At 42.0% G+C, this 16,250-nt stretch overlaps 2 protein-coding genes across 5 annotated transcripts in view; one reads left to right on the top strand and one right to left on the bottom strand.

Annotated features, from left to right (window-relative positions):
• Positions 1 to 16,250, top strand: part of LOC6583816 (flotillin-2) — a 127,869-nt gene that overhangs the window by 57,604 nt on the left and 54,015 nt on the right. The window lies entirely within an intron of this gene.
• Positions 681 to 13,925, bottom strand: LOC6583823 (glucose dehydrogenase [FAD, quinone]). Its single transcript, XM_002009452.4, has 3 exons — positions 12,558 to 13,925; positions 3,198 to 3,448; positions 681 to 3,143 (listed from the first exon to the last, which is right to left on the bottom strand). Exons 1-3 carry the CDS (start codon positions 13,013 to 13,015, stop codon positions 1,765 to 1,767), a joined length of 2,088 nt encoding a protein of 695 aa, XP_002009488.1. The 5' UTR covers positions 13,016 to 13,925; the 3' UTR covers positions 681 to 1,764.

Below are 16,250 nucleotides of genomic sequence, written 5' to 3'. Positions count from 1 at the left end.
ATAAAAAAAAAAAAAAATAAATATATGGAAAATTATTGGAATTGGAAGCTTTAGCGATATTTGAATACACTAAAATCATTTTATAACACTACATCTGATGTACCTAATGAAGAAAAAAAAAAACATGATAATTTTATTTTTACTGAACTAGCCAAATTTCAAAAACGAATAATTAATTTATTTATTATATTTTCTTATAAGTGTATTGCAGACCTTTAACTATCATAATATGTATATATTCCAAGACTGCAATGCATTTACCATAAAATTTCATAGATAAATGCAAAAAGTAGGCTAAACTATACTGTAGTGCACCTAATTAACTCCAAATCTGTATTCCAAATACCATTTCAAGCGAATTTCAAAAAAAGATTTTTAAAGCATACTTTCAAGTGCGACTTTAGTTGAGTAAAAATTGAAATTATTTGTGGAATTTAATTAACATTGCGATTCAAATAAATCTAGAGCTTTTGATACTTCATTTACTTCTATTATAACAATAAATGAAAAGCATTTGCTAACTTTTCCAAATCTCTTTCTACTTTCAGGTAAGCTTTTAAGTCGAGCTCACAGGAGGTTTGTGTACTCGCTGATCTGCGATGTGGGTTTGTGTGCCAGCTAAACAAGCGCCGGTTTGAAATGCACTGCGAAGCGCACAAAATGGTAAACAAGTAAGAGTGTCGGAAGTGCACGACTAGGAGATACTCTCTATGACTAATTTGATAATTATGCTACGCTTTGCTCAAACAGACATCACGAAGAATAAATGCACATAAGATCGGGTTTCATTGTTTATTTATTTATTCGTTAGATATATATAACAACTATTCCAATAAAAATACATAATGTAGTACTTCGTATCCAACTTAACTGCTAATTGAGGTTTTTTGTTTTTGTTTGTGTTTCATATTAAATCGTCAATCGAAATGTTTTTGTTTACAAGCCAAAGACTAATTGAGGTACTCTAAGTGAACACGTCGAATAAAAAAAATTAAAAAAAAAAGGATATAAACGCATATATGTTTATATATACATATGTACACAACAAACAAGGAAACGCATTAGCATAAATGACTCGATATATACAAGAAGCGCTTATGTGACTAAGGACGACGCACAGAGGGAGGAGCTGCAAAGCGAACTAAAGTGTAATAAATTAGATACGCGACGAGAATTAACTAACTAAAAGCTAAACCCAGTTACACAGCTTGCTCCAATTATACTAAAGCCTAAAGTAGCAGAGCAGAGCTTTGGATTAATCTTGTTCAAATCAAACTCAATGAGCTTTGGAGTGCGCGTCTATGATCAATAGTTTGGCAAAGGATTAAAGTCTGAGCTGAGCTTTTGCTTAAAGCTTAAAATTTAAATGTAATGTTAAGGTACGGGATATACAAATTAATGATTTTTCAATATAGAGGAAACTGACAGTTAGCTTTAGGAATGTTACAAGAGTCTAAAGATGTTCGAGTGGGGATTACTGATGGAAGACGCTGATGAAAACCAGCAAAAATAATATAAATCTACAAAATGAAAGCTTCTTAGTGGAGAGTGAAACATAAATGAAAGTGAGAAAACACATTTAAGCTACAGTGAAGCTAAATTGCACTGACTACTTGCAATTGAGCTCACAGAAACTGTTATGTTGTCTTGCCCGCTGTGTGTCGACTCTACAAGATTAGTCTACGGCTTAGTCTGCCACTTTGAGCAGCTGTCAGTGAGCTTTTAGCTGTGCCCCGGGCCCGGGCCACACATCGCCCACTCGAGCTACGAGCTTGGCAATGGCCATTGCCGCACTGCATTCGCCAGTGTCTCGTTGCCGGCGAGCGGAAGGGAGCGCTTCGAGCGCCACTGCTGATCCGTTGGCTTGGTGGTGGGAGTTAGCCACAGCTGCTTGATGAGATCGGCCCCCTTCTCGGCGATCATGACGACGGGTGCGTGTATGTTGCCATTGGTGATCGTCGGCATGATGCTGGCATCGATGACACGCAGCCCGGGCACACCATAGACCCGCAGCTGGGGATCGACCACGGCCCAGGGATCGCTGGGCGGCCCCATTTTGGCCGTACCGCTCATGTGGTATATGGTCATCGTGTACTGCCTGATGAAACAGTTCCAATAGTCGTCCGTGAACATGGTCAGATGCTTGCAGTTGGGCACCGGCTTGCTCCAGAAGCGTGCGCCGAAGCGCTTCATTGCCTGTGTCTCGCCCACGGCAATCGCTGACTTGACGCCCTCTCGCAGCACGTTCACATCGTCGGGATGGGTGAGGTAGTTGTGGTAGAGCAGCGGGTATCGCAGCGGGTTCTTTGAGGCGAGCTTTATGTAGCCACGACTCTTGGGGCGTAGCATCATGGGAAAGATGCCGAAGACATCGCGATTGTTCACCTCGCTGAAGACCTCTTGGTAAAACTCGTCGGTCAGGCCGTGGGCGGTCTTTACCTGGGAGCCGCCGTCGGACATTACCGAGGCGGAGGTCATCATGAAGTTCATGTCGGGCCAATCGTCGCTGGAGTTCGCGTATTTGGTATTGATAAATGCCACTGCCTCCAGGCCGATGCTGGAGGTGAGCGGTCCATCCTCCGTGATGGCGTAGCGCAGCGCTGTATTTATGTTCACCATGCGCTTCATCACAATCGAGATGGGGTAGTCGATCATGAAGGCAATGCCGCCCACCGCAATGTGATCCTGCAGGTTCTGGCCCACGCCCGGCAGGTGCTGCACCACTGGAATGCCCACTCGGGTCAGCTCATCGCCATGCCCGATGCCGGAGAGCATCATCAGATGCGGGCTGCCAATAGCGCCCGCTGCCAGTACCACCTCCCGCGTCGCATAAACGTTTTGGAGGCGTCCGTCCCGGATGAACTGCACGCCGGTGGCACGTTTCGTGTGCGGATCGGTGAGCACCTTGGTCACATGGGAGAAGAGTGCCACGTGGAGATTGGGACGCAGTCGTGCCGGGCGCAGGAATGATTTGGCCGTCGAGCTGCGTGAGCCGCGACGCATGTTGAACTGATAGAAGCCGAAGCCCGTCTGCTGCGCCCCGTTCACATCGACGATGTCGTAGCCCATCTCCTCGCCGGCCTGTAGGAAGGCCGGACCGATTGGCGTATTGTAGGGCGCGTCCTGCACCGTCCAGAGGCCACCTAAAATGAATCGAATTTAGTGCGGGTTCACATTGATGAACTAGTTCGACTCACCTGTGCCATGGTAGCGCTTGTTCCGCGCCAGGTAGGGATTGCGCTGATCCTCCGACTTGCGGAAATAGGGCAGAATCTCTTCGTACGACCAGCCGGGATTGCCAAACGACGCCCACTGGTCAAAGTCCCGCCGATTGCCGCGTATATAGAGCATCGTATTGAGCACGGAGCTGCCTCCGATCACCTTGCCGCGTGTCCAGCAGCAGCGTTTGTCCTTCATGGCCTGACAGGCAGTTGGCTGAGGCTGCGTGCTGTAAGCGCAGTTAGATAGTGGGAGAGAGGGCGAGCGAGGGGGTGGGCAGAAGAGAAGTTGATAGAGAAGAAACGTAAACAATTAGCGAATGTGTTGGCAGCGCTTTCATCATTAATCAACAGGTAAACACCGCACGACAATAAAATCGCATTAGCTAAACTATTCAAGGGCCACGCCCACCACTCCCCTTTGTCCCACAGCGACAGCCACTTTGACCAAATGAAATTCACAAATAACAAAAACTGACAACAACAACAATAACAACAGCTGGCAACAGAAACCCGAATACGACCAACAATTGTTTGCCACTGGGCAAATTTTATTACAGCATCAACAACGACAACAACAGCAGCACAAACAGAAACAGCAACAACAACAACACTTGGCATAACTAAAAAACAAACAAACCGTTTGGGGCTTTAGTGCTGTTGGCTTGAACAAAAAAGTTGATGCAATTGAAGCTCGGCCCTCTAATTGTACCTGATCTACGGCATTAGTTAGCATTTAGCTCGTTTGCCTTGGGCCACGAATTGTTTATAATTAAAGTACTCAAAGTACGTCAATTGCTGAAAGAAATCACACTCAAGGCACTTATTAAGTGTCGTTATTGGAAGTGGCGAGGATTTCCCGGCCTGTGGGCTGGAGTCTGGCTGGAAATGTTTTCACAGACAAGTTTTCCCAGAGCTACGAGTCGTGTAAGCTGAGCATATAGTAGGAAAGAGAAAGAGAGAGTGAGAGGGAGAGAAAGAGAGATCAAGAGATCAAAGTATCGAAGCTCAATTAAGCCAATTTACGAGACGAAACCCGTTTTGAGATAGTTACTCAAATATTAGTTTTGTTATTGAAATTTCTTTTTAAATCAGCAAAATGAAATGATATTATTTCCAATCAATAAATCATGATTCGAATTATGCTTTACTACCTTGGCTGAAGATCTTTGCATAAGCAGCTTTCATTTATTATGAGAAAGAGGAAAAGATAGATGGAGGAGATGGTGGGAAGAGAAGGACAGAGTAGAGAGACAGAGATAGAGATCCCTCTCTTGTGGGAGTGAGTGAGAGGAGAGATAGGAGCGTAGAGAGAGAGAGAGAGAGAGAAGAATACAGAGGAAAAAGCAGAGAGAGAGAGAGAGAGAGAGAGAGAGAGAGAGAATGACAGAGTACATGAGAACAGATGGGAGAAAGAAAATGACAGAACACCGAAAAAAGGGAGGAGAGAATCAGAGAAAAAGAGAAAACCAGAGCAGAAAGAGATAGAGATAGAGAGAGATGAGTTACTTAGGAAGAGGAAAAGAGAAGGAAAGAGAGAAACAGGGAGAAAATTATATAAGCGAATGAAAGGAAGGGTAAATAGAGAAGGCAGGGTAAATAGAGAAAGGCAGAAGTAAACTAAGCGATACAGTTACAGATACTGAGACAGAAAAATATAGATTGAAATACAGAAAGAGAGAGAGAGAGAGCGCCTTTGAGAGAGAAAGAGAAAGAGAAAGAGAGAGAGAGAGCTAATTTGAATTATTCGAGTTAAAAGCTATCAAAACGAATTATTTTTTAAGAGCTTCGCTTTCATTGAGGAACTCGTATTATTTAACTTCCATAATTAATTTAATCATCCTCTACATGGCAGATCTGCAGCACTTTCTGCTGAAATTTTCCGCTATTTTTCACGTTCAGCGACTGCTCTGCTTTTTCATTGTCATTTTCGTTTTCCCATGCCAAATCGCAAACGCTTGACTGCAAGTTGTTAACAAAACACCTACAAATGTTGCCGGGCAGCCGAAGCAGCTGGCATTTAGATCTATGGAGGCGTCCTCTCGCTGTGCTAATTAGTTGCATCCATTGTCCCGTTACGCATTTGTTAAACATACAGGAAGTAGCACGAACTGCAAATTAAATGACAGCATGTAAAAAATACCATCCAAGAGGCAGCAGCAAAACAATCAACAATGAGCCCAGCAAATGCTGCACGACTGCAGTGCAATGGATGAAAAAAACATTGCAAGAGGGGAGTACTCGACTGGCCAAATACCCTGTCAAGTTGCATGACTGAAAATCGACAGCTCTGAATGTAATAGAGCAAAGTCAATATATAAATAAATGAATGTATTAGAAGTACTGATTGATGTACTGATTGACTGTTTGTTGCCTGATTGACTGATTGAGATAATTGTAACTCTTAGCAAAACTTAATCAACTTTACCTGCTCCTGCATATCTCACTAAATTTTTCCTTCGCATTTTTCAAAGTCAGTCAGACCCGTTTTGGCCACAACTGCCTATAGGGTGTATATAAATTAAAATAAAAAGGAAACGAAATGCCAGTCGCGGAAAACTTGGTCAAGCTGCAAACAAGACGTGTGTAATGACAGAGATAGATTGCCATTGAAGATTGAAGAGTAAGAGTTTCGGATATGAAAGTGTTGAAAGTGTTGTTGCTGTTGTTGTTGTTGTTGTGTTTGCTATTGTTGTTGTTGCTTCTGCTTTATTGATGCATATTTATGCGCAGTCGATAGATAATCTCTGTTTTTATTTGCTTTGATCATTCGAGCTCATTCACGCCTTCGCCATGTCGACTGGGCTCTAATTAATATGCTGCCATTTACCATATCAGGTGGATTGGCTGCCGCCGTCAATCGAGAGCCATCGGTCATTAGGTTTTGCACCACTGTGCGCCTGCGCATTGCTGGGCGTAGTTTGGCTTTATTGGCTATGCGCCTTGACTCAATAAATCATGTGTTGGCTTAAATATGCGAGTCTCTCACTTTTGCTTGTCGGAGTCTGCCATGAAATGGTTAACTTTCCCTCTGCTCTTCCACTTCCAAAAAATTCACTTACAAGTGACGCAAGTATTGTATATGTGTCTGTGTGTGCGTGTGTTGAGTGCGGTTTATTAGCCATTTAACAGTTAGCGCACATAAACGTTACCAATTATTGTTAGCTAATTTTTGGGGCCCTCTTCGAGGGCAATTATTTTGCATATTATATATTTATGGACGGTCGACCCGCTTTGTGTGTTTGCACTTCTTTTTATGCTCTTTCATTTTGAAGCGCTCCAAATTTTCCGCTGAGCCTAAGTGTAGACATACGCAATGCCGGCTAGGGTAAAATGAACTAAGCATGAAGTGCGTATATTAACATCGAAATGAATGGCATAAGTCAGAGCAAATAGTCCTCGAAATGCTGATGCAAGCAAGCAGACCGAAAGGCCGCTCTGCACTTCAAATGGAGCTGTACTTCCATAGTTGACCTCAGCCAATTTCTTTGAGCAGAGGTTAAGCTAAGCTTTAACATGACAGCATCAACTTCGATGTGAACCCTAAGAAGATCTTCTCCCTATTAGCTTCAGATGCATCCGTCAACTGAAGATGTGGAATAGATTGCTGGGTAACGGTATTTTTCTATTTTTCTAATTGATTCAACATCTGATAATTCTTAAAATATGATCTCATGTTAATTTAGTTATTAGAAGTAAATTTTAAAGAGAACAAAATTTAAATAAGTAATATTATCGAAATATCGAAAACAAGTTCTAACTTAACGATGATGATGATGATTTACATAATATGTATTTGTGAGCTTATCTAGTTGAATATCTATAAATGACTATTCACATCTCGTAACACTAAGCTAGGCTTCCACTACGCTCTTTGCACGCTTCAAATGCGGGTAATTTGACCTGTCTTTTATTTGCTGTTAAAATTAAAGTTATTGTTACGTTAACGTCACATTAACACCTTAAGCATTAGTTAAACAGAAACTCATTTACATCATAAAATCGTTGTTTATGACTTGAACTAATTTCGATTTCATTTTGCGATTAATGATTGCGAATTTAAATGTTAATTCAATTGACAAGCTGAACAAGATATATATCATAGCTATATAAGGGGGTATGTAAATTAGTTTCTGCTGCTGAAGTCAAGGTCTCGATCTGCAACATCATGCGGCGTGTGCTAATAATTGCAAATTTTTGCTTTGCCCGATTTGGTTGTTGTTGTGAGCAAGTTCGTGTCCTAAGTCTTTTGATTTGCACTGGCCCCACAACTGAGTCTAGCCATAGAAAAGCCGAATTGTGAAATATTTCAGCGCATTTTTGGTGACGCTCTAGACATATAGCTGACAGGTGTACCTCTATAGTTTTGATTGTGTGCATGTGTGTGTGCTATTTAGTATATCTCTTTCGTGCTCAAGAGTTGGGTGCGTTTCTGCTGAGTGTTTTTGTTTTTGTTTTTTGTAAGCTACTCACTGAAGCCTGTCGTACAAGACGCGACGCAGGCGATGTTGATATTTTCATTGTTGCTGCTTTTGTTGTGAGATGTTGCTTGTTTGCGTTTCATGTATTTTTGATTGGCAATAGTGCTCATTGCATTTGGCCAGCCAGGCAGACAGTCAGCCAGGCAGCCAGGCAACTCGCCTCAGCTGGTTGGCGCTCTTGCTGCTGTTGCTGTTGCTATTGTTGGTATTTCTCCGATCAGGTCTGGCGTTGTGTTTCATTTCATTCCATGCCATTTCCAGCCTGTAACCGATTAACCCACTTTATGTGGCCCGATCCGGTTTTGGCCATTTGGCATTCGTTGCATTTAGATTGAGAAATTGTTGCTGTAGGATATGCCGGTACAACAATCCACCCTGCCGCACCCCAGTCCCCAGCCTCCTCCCTTCACACCTGTTCGCTTGGCCCCACCTTTGCATTGTACATAGATTTCTGACACATGTACAACATCCGAGTGCAGTCGCTTGATGTCTGCAGTTGAGCACTCAGTTTCAGGCGCTAATTATGCGCGTTGACATTTCTGATTCCACGGCGCAAGTGATGCGAATTCGTTGAGGTCATTTGAGCATTACATAAACCAGAAATACCGACAACAACGGGAGAAGAAGAAGATCAAACTGGGCTGCGGAGAATGACAAGGCCTCTGTCTCTGCAGCCGGGCAAACTTTGAGTATGTGAAATATTTTGTGCATCAGCTTGATGGGCGTGCTCCTAATCGGTGTGTGTGTGTGTGTGTGTGTGCGTGTGTATTCCTAATCTTTAGGATTGTCTGCCTGCGTTGCCAAATAACTCATTATCAAAATAAATACCAAGTGTCGCAGTAAACATCAACATTATTTGGTTAACAGTCTTTTAATTGCTCGCAACTGCGTAACATTCGCTTCAAATGTTACGGAGAGCGCTGTGTAAATTAACATCTGTTGATTTTGGGGCACAGCTAACCCCAGTTAACCGAGCATTTAGTATTTAGCACGTGCGTTAATAGCTCAGCAACAGTTGGCGAAAATAGTTATGTGCCTTTTGGCTGCCATTGGTCTTCCCGTTGTCAACAAGCTGACGAGATCTGTTTGGGTTTCGCAGGGGGCTGTGAGAAGTCGGCATTGTCAGTAATTGCAGTGCCCAGCCAGATGGCAACGCCGTGACATACATAAATCAATAAATTTTCTTTGGACAGCCTAATTTGAGATGATTTGCTGACATGCTGAGGGCTTTTAATTCGGCTGGCCGTGTTGGCACCTGGTCATTTACAATAGCGTTGGCAGCACTTGAAATCATTTATTATCAATCACCAGCGAGTGATTAATAGTATATGATAAACAAAAATTAAGTAACGTAAAAGTGATTTGAATGTTGCATGCCCTTTCGATTTGTTAGTGTGTTTAGCGTTGCCATATGACAGAAAATTATATTGTTGACTTGTAATATAAATATACCAGACTTGCATATAAATGTGAAATTTATGCATAATAACTCGATATGAAAATTAGACTCTGTCATAGATTTCAGATTACGGTGTTGGTAAACGTTGCCAAACTGCTTGAAGAAAACAACTTTTAGGAAACAACTTTTACGTGTAGAAAGAAATGTGTATTTAATAAATATAAATAAAAGAAATTGAAACTCGATTAGAGTTAAGAGTGCTTGAATTAAGCTTCATTATGATATTTCTCAAACAATTGCAGAAAAGTTACATCACATTTCTTGGTACAATTTATAGCTCCAAAGCTACTTTGAATAAAGCTATGAAAACGGCTAGCATTTCTTAGATTTTAACTATGTATACAAAAACTTGGTAAATATTTGTAAAATATTTCTAAATGCTTTTACCACATGCAAATCATTCAAGTGCAACAAAATGCCCGATGTGGCAAGCAGAGTATTTTAGATTCGGATAAACCCTTTCACAGTGCTCGAATCTTGTTGATTGCGGCTGCAGACGAAAAAAAAAAACTAACGATGCTGGCTAGGGATTATGCTGGGTGCCCATGGCGACAGGGTACTGGCCTTAGCCGTAGCTCTTGCTGCTCCCTCTGTTGTTGTTGCTGTTGCTGTTGTTGTTGTTGTTGTAGATTGGCCGGCACCGCGTGGCTGTGCCTCGCGAAAGTGATGCAATGGCGCGGAAAACAGGCGCCGATTGCCACACGCTCCATTCCAGTGTGTGTGTGTAGTGTGTGGTGTGTATATATCTATTTCGTATGCATTTGGCCGGGAGGCAGCAGAGTCGGGAATCGACAGGAGGTGGGCGGGGAAGTGGATAGGCAACTGAACCGCTCTGCTGCATTCAATTACAAGCAAATGCAGGCGAAGCCAGTCCAAATGAAATGAAAAATGGAAATGCTATTCGAATTGAGTGCTGTGCGTGTGTGTGTGTGTGTGTGTGTGTGTGTGTGTGTGTGTGTGTGTGTGTGCGAGACTTTGGTAATAGCTTGTGGTCGTCGCATGCTAATGCCAATGGAATTCTGACAAGCCGAAAAAAAGTGAAATTTCTGTGGCCGCTATTGGGCCGGGTCCACGCCCAGTCCGATGTCCGATGTGCTCGAAGCGGGCCCTACCGAAAACAGTTAAATAGATTACGGTATTGAAAAGCATTCGAACAATACTAAACATCGGCTCATGAATAATAAGCAGACAGGTGGCTGGCAACAGCTGAGCCGAAGACCTCAAGAGCTAGAGACGCTGAGATATAAACAACTGTTCCTAACGGTAAAGTGTTCTAATTTTATTTGACATTTCATTGATGAGTCGACGGAGCTGGGGGAGGAGAGAAATTAATTTCTTTTAATTGCAAACATGCTTCTCTTTCTTTTCTCGGTGGAGGGAGAGTCTTGAGGGGGAGTTTTGACTCTCCAGAAGATGCAAGTCACGTAGGCAGCACAAGCGAACGTTTTCTTGAGAGCTTTGACATGAAAATGAACAAATAATCTTGTTGAGAATGTTTGCTGTCGATGCTAGACTTGAGAGATGCCCTATAAAACGATGTCTGCCTGTTGTTGGCATATAGAATGAAAGGAGATACTTTGACCCACGCAGAAGTATTGCTAACAATATATTATTCAGTATCATATTGAAATTGAAATGAGTTAAATTCTGTTTTCTGTTATCTACTATACATCTATAGTCAATAACAACCAAGGGTATTTAGTATTCGGTTTACCTTCACTGACTATTTATTCTAGATTTTCCCTAGTCACGTGTCAAGAAGTAAAAGTGCGCGATATTTACGGAAGCTCATAAAATGAATTGGAGAAGTGACACCGGCTACGTGCCTCAATTGAAAGAAAATGGATATAAATCTCAGCATCAATATTGAGTAGGCATCATAGACATAAATCCTAAATGCAACTAGTTAGCATTATTATGCATATATGATTTGCATAAAACGTTGGTCGATTTATTCGTTACACAATGTGCACACTGTACAGTGCAATCTCCTTTCAATTTGTGCGGTGCACATTATGAATGCATTATTATGCGAAAATCTCTATTGTCCGACAAATCAAAGCCGTCCATGGACCAAGTGTTGCCCCATCCACGTCCATTTGGTGTTTGTGTGTGAAAAGAGAGCGCAAAAAGCCAAACACTTTGACAGATTGCTGCTAACTGAATAGAGTTACCAACTGGCCGAATGGTCAAGCCCAAAGTGAATGAGCAACACGATTAGCTCAGACTCCCAAAGACTGGGCGCTGCCCAAGACATAAACTTGGCTAACTTCGGCATGGCATTAAACTAGCTTCAAGTATGACCCAAGTCTGTCAATACGGAAGTTATTCAACAGCAATAAATTATATGCCATTAGACTATAAACTTATCGTTCAGAGAAAGCAAACATAAAGTTTTATTGCCACATTTATGTGTTCTAAGAGACTTGAACTTCATAAAAACTGAATGAATTCAGCCCAGAACAATATATTTGCTCAATTAGGAACTCTTAATCTTTCGTTTAGGTCTCGGATCAAGTCAAACGCATAACCTGAACTCGTATTACTCTCGTGTAACGTTGTTTATGACTTAGTACTTAACTACTAGAGCAGTTTATGTTAAAGACTTTGCTTTTGGTATTGCTTGAACCAGGTTTAAATCTTACTTTATCAAACTTCAAGACTTAGTTCATCTTTCAAGCGAACCGGCAAAACCGTTGTAATGCCCTCATATTAATCTGTTTACATACATGTTTTGCTCCTTAGTTGATGTATTACTTTTCAAATGCATAAAATATGTCAGGCGTTAATTTATTTGGCATTTATCTATCTTGCTGTGGCTAGTTTTGACAGATGTGGAATTTATTTGCTAAAAACTTTTACTGGGGATGAACAATGAGTGAATATATTAAGATGAAATATGTTTAGCTTGAGCAAAGCTCTTCAATCTGAAGATTTATTCGATCTTTATATTGACACTACATAGATATGTTATTAATATTTGTACTACAAATTAATAATATAAAAGACTCATTAAATACCACATCTATTAGACACGCAGTCAATGACAACTGGGTCTGAATGGTTGACTCTTGGCCATTTGCACATTTCACAACAACAGCGAGATGCCACACGAAAAAAAAAAAACAAACAAAAATCATGTTGGATTTTGATATGGAAATGGAATCGGCAGAGTCATTTAGTCGCAAGTGACGCATCAGTAGATGCGACTCAAAACTACAGCGCGAGGCCCATTTGGGGCGTGTTTTTGTTTGACTTGACCGAAAGGTGGTAAACCGAATGACAATTGTGTACTTGGCTAGTTGTTTTGTTTTATTATGACGGCTATTAGTGTTTGCTTGGGCTGTCCCTCACTCAGTCCGATGTGGGTCACTGCGAAGGCTCGCCCCCCAGACTCACCGATACTTCCAGTCCATTTTGCTTTTGTGCAAATACAGCGACAGCAGCGGCACATCCGATATCTCCGTCTCCTGGCCGCCGGCCTCTAGTAGCAGGACCTTCCAGTGTGGTATCTCCGACAGCCGCGAGGCAAGCACCGTGCCCGCCGAGCCGCCGCCAATGATGATGAAATCGTAGGCCAGCTCCACCTGCGGCACGTTGAAGGGCCGATTCTCCGGATCGAACAGATCGTAATTGTAGTACGCGATGGCGGCGATCAGGAATGGCAGAATCGTCAGCTTGCCGACGCCCACCACAGCGGTGGTCAGTTTGATCGCCGAGGCGATGGCCAGGCCCAGCTTGGAGGCGCCCACAGCGGCCACGCCCGCTGTGGCAGCCGCCTTCGAGGCGGTGCTCGCCTTAAAGAGCAGCCCGCCCACCGAGACAGCGGCAGCGCCTAGAGCAGGCACAACAACCATATTGAAGGGTTCTTTTGTTCTCTCACTCTCTTGCACTCTCACTATCTCTCTCTCTCTATCCCTCTCTTTCTCGTTATGTTGTTTATGCCGCTTCAATTGTGAGCTCTGGCTTCAGTGCCTATCCCTAAGCGTTGTCTTCCTCAGCGCCTATTGCACTCAGCACATCTTGTTGCCAATCACCATCATCTTCTTTATCAAGAATCCACCTTTTCGACACTTTCATTTACGCTCACAAATCACGAGTCACGTTCACCAATCACAATTGTTGCTGCACTTTCATTTAGGCTTCGACAGAAAATAATAATAAAAAAAAATTTCTGTTGTTGTTTTCTTTTTGAAAAATAAATAAACAGTAGTGCGAGTCGCGTCGAGTCTTCGCTTCAAATTCCTCGTCGCGTATATAAATTGTTTTTTTTTTCCCAAAATAAAAAAAAAAAAATTGTTTTGAAAAAAAGGCAACCGACTCGTTTGGCAGCCGCTGCGTTTCTGAGCCACAAAAGCAACTCGTGTGCGACGTTTTGTCTGCTTCGCTTTTCTTGTTGCAAGCCCGTCGTCGCGTCGAAGCCCCCGCCGAGGCTGAAGCAGAGGCTGAAGCGGTTGCGCATGCGCTCGCCCTGTGGAGCTCGCTCGTCAGCTGAGGAGCTCTACGCGCGCAGTCGTCTGCTCTGCAACCGAGCTGAGCTGAGCTGAAGCTGAGCGCGTGACACGATCACGATCCGATCGGTGCGTTGCATACGTGTTATTAATAGATGATATGACATGTCTCTCTCCATTTCTCTCTCAGTTCCTCATTCCCACAGTCCTTCTTCTATTATTTACTCTCTAGTTATCTAATCCTATTCACACTCACACTCTGAATCTCGCTCTCTCTCTTTCTCGCTTTCCCTCTCACACAAACACATTCCCTCTTCTTCTTTCTCTCTACTTATTTAATTTTCTATCCCACCCTCTCACTCTCACTTTCTCTCCCTCTCTCTCTCTCTTTCTCACACTTTATCTCTCTCTCCCTCTCGCTCTCTCTCTCTCTCCCTCTCTCTCTCTCTCTCTCTACCTATCTCTCTACACATCTCTCTCTATCTATCGATCGCTATCTCTCCTTTTCCTGATTATCTCTGTCTCATTTTCTCCCCCTTGATTTCCTTATCTCTTTGTCTATCTCTCTTTTTCTCTCACTGGTTTTCTTTGACCCTCTTTTCTGTATCTATATCTCTTGTTCTATTTATTTTGATCTCAGGTTGATCTCATGATTTTATGTATATTTTTTGGTTGGTGTGCTTTGCTTAATTTTTTATTCTTCTTCATATTTCTTCTTCATCTCATGTATATTAATGCTCGCAATCAGTTTACTAAATCTTAACCCACTGTTCTGCATCATATAATTTCCCTAAATTATATTAACCTACTCCTCTTTTAAATGAGTTTAATAAATATACTCATCAGGTTTCATACAATACAATTTCACTTTCAATTTAATTTAACACGCGCTCCGCTCTAATTTCCAAATACACGCACACTCCCATACACAAACACAAACACACACACACACACACAAATACGGCTTTATTTAAGAGCACGTTCCAGCTTGGTGGCTCCTTTTCGCCAGCTGCTGCGGGAGCTGTTGCGAAACGGTTGAGCATTCGTACTCCATTCGCACTCACTGATGGCGATGGCTTAGCGCATAACCGATTGGCAACCGTTTGGCAACTGATTGGCAACCGTTTGGCGCTCCTGCCGCATTGCTCTCCCGCTGACGATTCCGCCTGCCGTTGGGCATTTAAAGTGTTGTTGTGTTTTGTGGTTTTTCTTCTCCCGTCTTTCGCTTTTTACCTTACCTTACTCACTTCTCTTTTTATTTCACTTAACCAAACGACCTTCATGCTCACTTAACAGTTATGTGCACTTAGCCGACGATCTCCGGCTAGTGTGAGTGAGTGAGTATGTCTGAGTGACTGTGTGTGTGCGCTCACGTAAGCCACTAGCTTACTCAGAGGCGGGAGATAAGAAGTCGAATAAGTTTCAACTCCTGAGGCAGCGGATGTAAAGTCTACATTGTACAATACCAATATCTATATACGTATTTTCATTAAAGAAATTACCAAAAAAAAAAAAAAATAATAATAATAATATGGTACAGTCATGTGTAATGCACAAACCGGCTTAAAATGCTAAGTGCAATGGCCAAAATGAGTGAAAAAGCTACAGGAAAACAATTATTTCGATGTGTGCCAATTGGCTGGAAGTTGATTCAATTGAATGAACCAAATCAATGATGCTTAATCATATTTAATGATATACATTTACTTTGTGTTTAAAGTATGTCAAATAGCTGGTTAACAGAGCGTGTTGCTGTAAAGCTGTTGCTAACAGAACAGTTATTGCTAAAAGCTGTCAAGCCAAGTCTGAAACAGTTCACTTAACTTGTATAAGGCAAAACTGTTGTGTTCATGATAAGAGTAGTGATGTAATAAACATTTAGGATTGAAAGATGCAATGATTCGTTTAGATTGGAGAGCAAACAAGAGACTTGTAAAATAAACTCGAATAGTTTCGGCTAGAAATAGTTCTCAACAATTTTAGAGAAATGTATTGAAAATCACATTTGTATATAAGAAGTTGAAAGTTGCATGAGATTTACAGTAATGTACGTAGAGTCAATCCAATGTTAAATGAAAATGCTAATGTTTAATTTACAGTGTAGAGTCTACACTCTTAATATTAATGATCCGAGATATATAAGATTCGTAAGCTGAGATATTAGTTATTTATCATAATGTATCAATGCATCACCAGTCCCAAATAAACTAATGAGTCCAATAAGAGTTAAGCTCGCTTTCTTTCTGTCAACATAGCAGCGCATGTCACAGCTGTTAACTGATACCTGTTAACAACATTCTTTGCCAAATAGAGCGCTTCATCTCAATTAGATTCTCGATTTCAGTGAAATCGCATTAAGCGAACAACAAAAATACCGTATATCTACTTGTGAACGGTGAGACTAAAGCTGTTCAGGAGAGGCTTAACAGCGCACAAATATGTCAATCAAGTGCTCGACTCGCATCGAATTCAATTACGCAAACAAAACATGTGAGAGTGTGGGCGAAAGTAGGGCGGCGGGGTGGGGTTAGGCTATACTCCACAGTGTAGGCTTCTCCACGCTTGCCCCCATTGAAGATACGTAACAAAATGTAATGACCGCAAATTAAGACAGCGACGATAAATTGCGAGGCGATGCCTG

The sequence above is a fragment of the Drosophila mojavensis genome, unplaced genomic scaffold, assembly GCF_018153725.1.
Source record: "Drosophila mojavensis isolate 15081-1352.22 unplaced genomic scaffold, ASM1815372v1 contig_136, whole genome shotgun sequence".
NCBI classification, from domain to species: domain Eukaryota; kingdom Metazoa; phylum Arthropoda; class Insecta; order Diptera; family Drosophilidae; genus Drosophila; species Drosophila mojavensis.
Note: the sequence above shows the minus strand (reverse complement) of the source record. Positions and strands in the feature narration are given on the sequence as shown.

Bases quoted from the DNA above. Each gene is read 5' to 3' on its own strand.
- LOC6583823 (XM_002009452.4), bottom strand. From the start codon at position 13,015: ATGGTTGTTGTGCCTGCTCTAGGCGCTGCCGCTGTCTCGGTGGGCGGG. The intron at 3,449-12,557 runs GTGAGTCTGGGG...CTGCGCTTACAG, and splicing joins AAAATGGACTGGAAGTATCG to CACGCAGCCTCAGCCAACTG. The intron at 3,144-3,197 runs GTGAGTCGAACT...GATTCATTTTAG, and splicing joins CAAGCGCTACCATGGCACAG to GTGGCCTCTGGACGGTGCAG.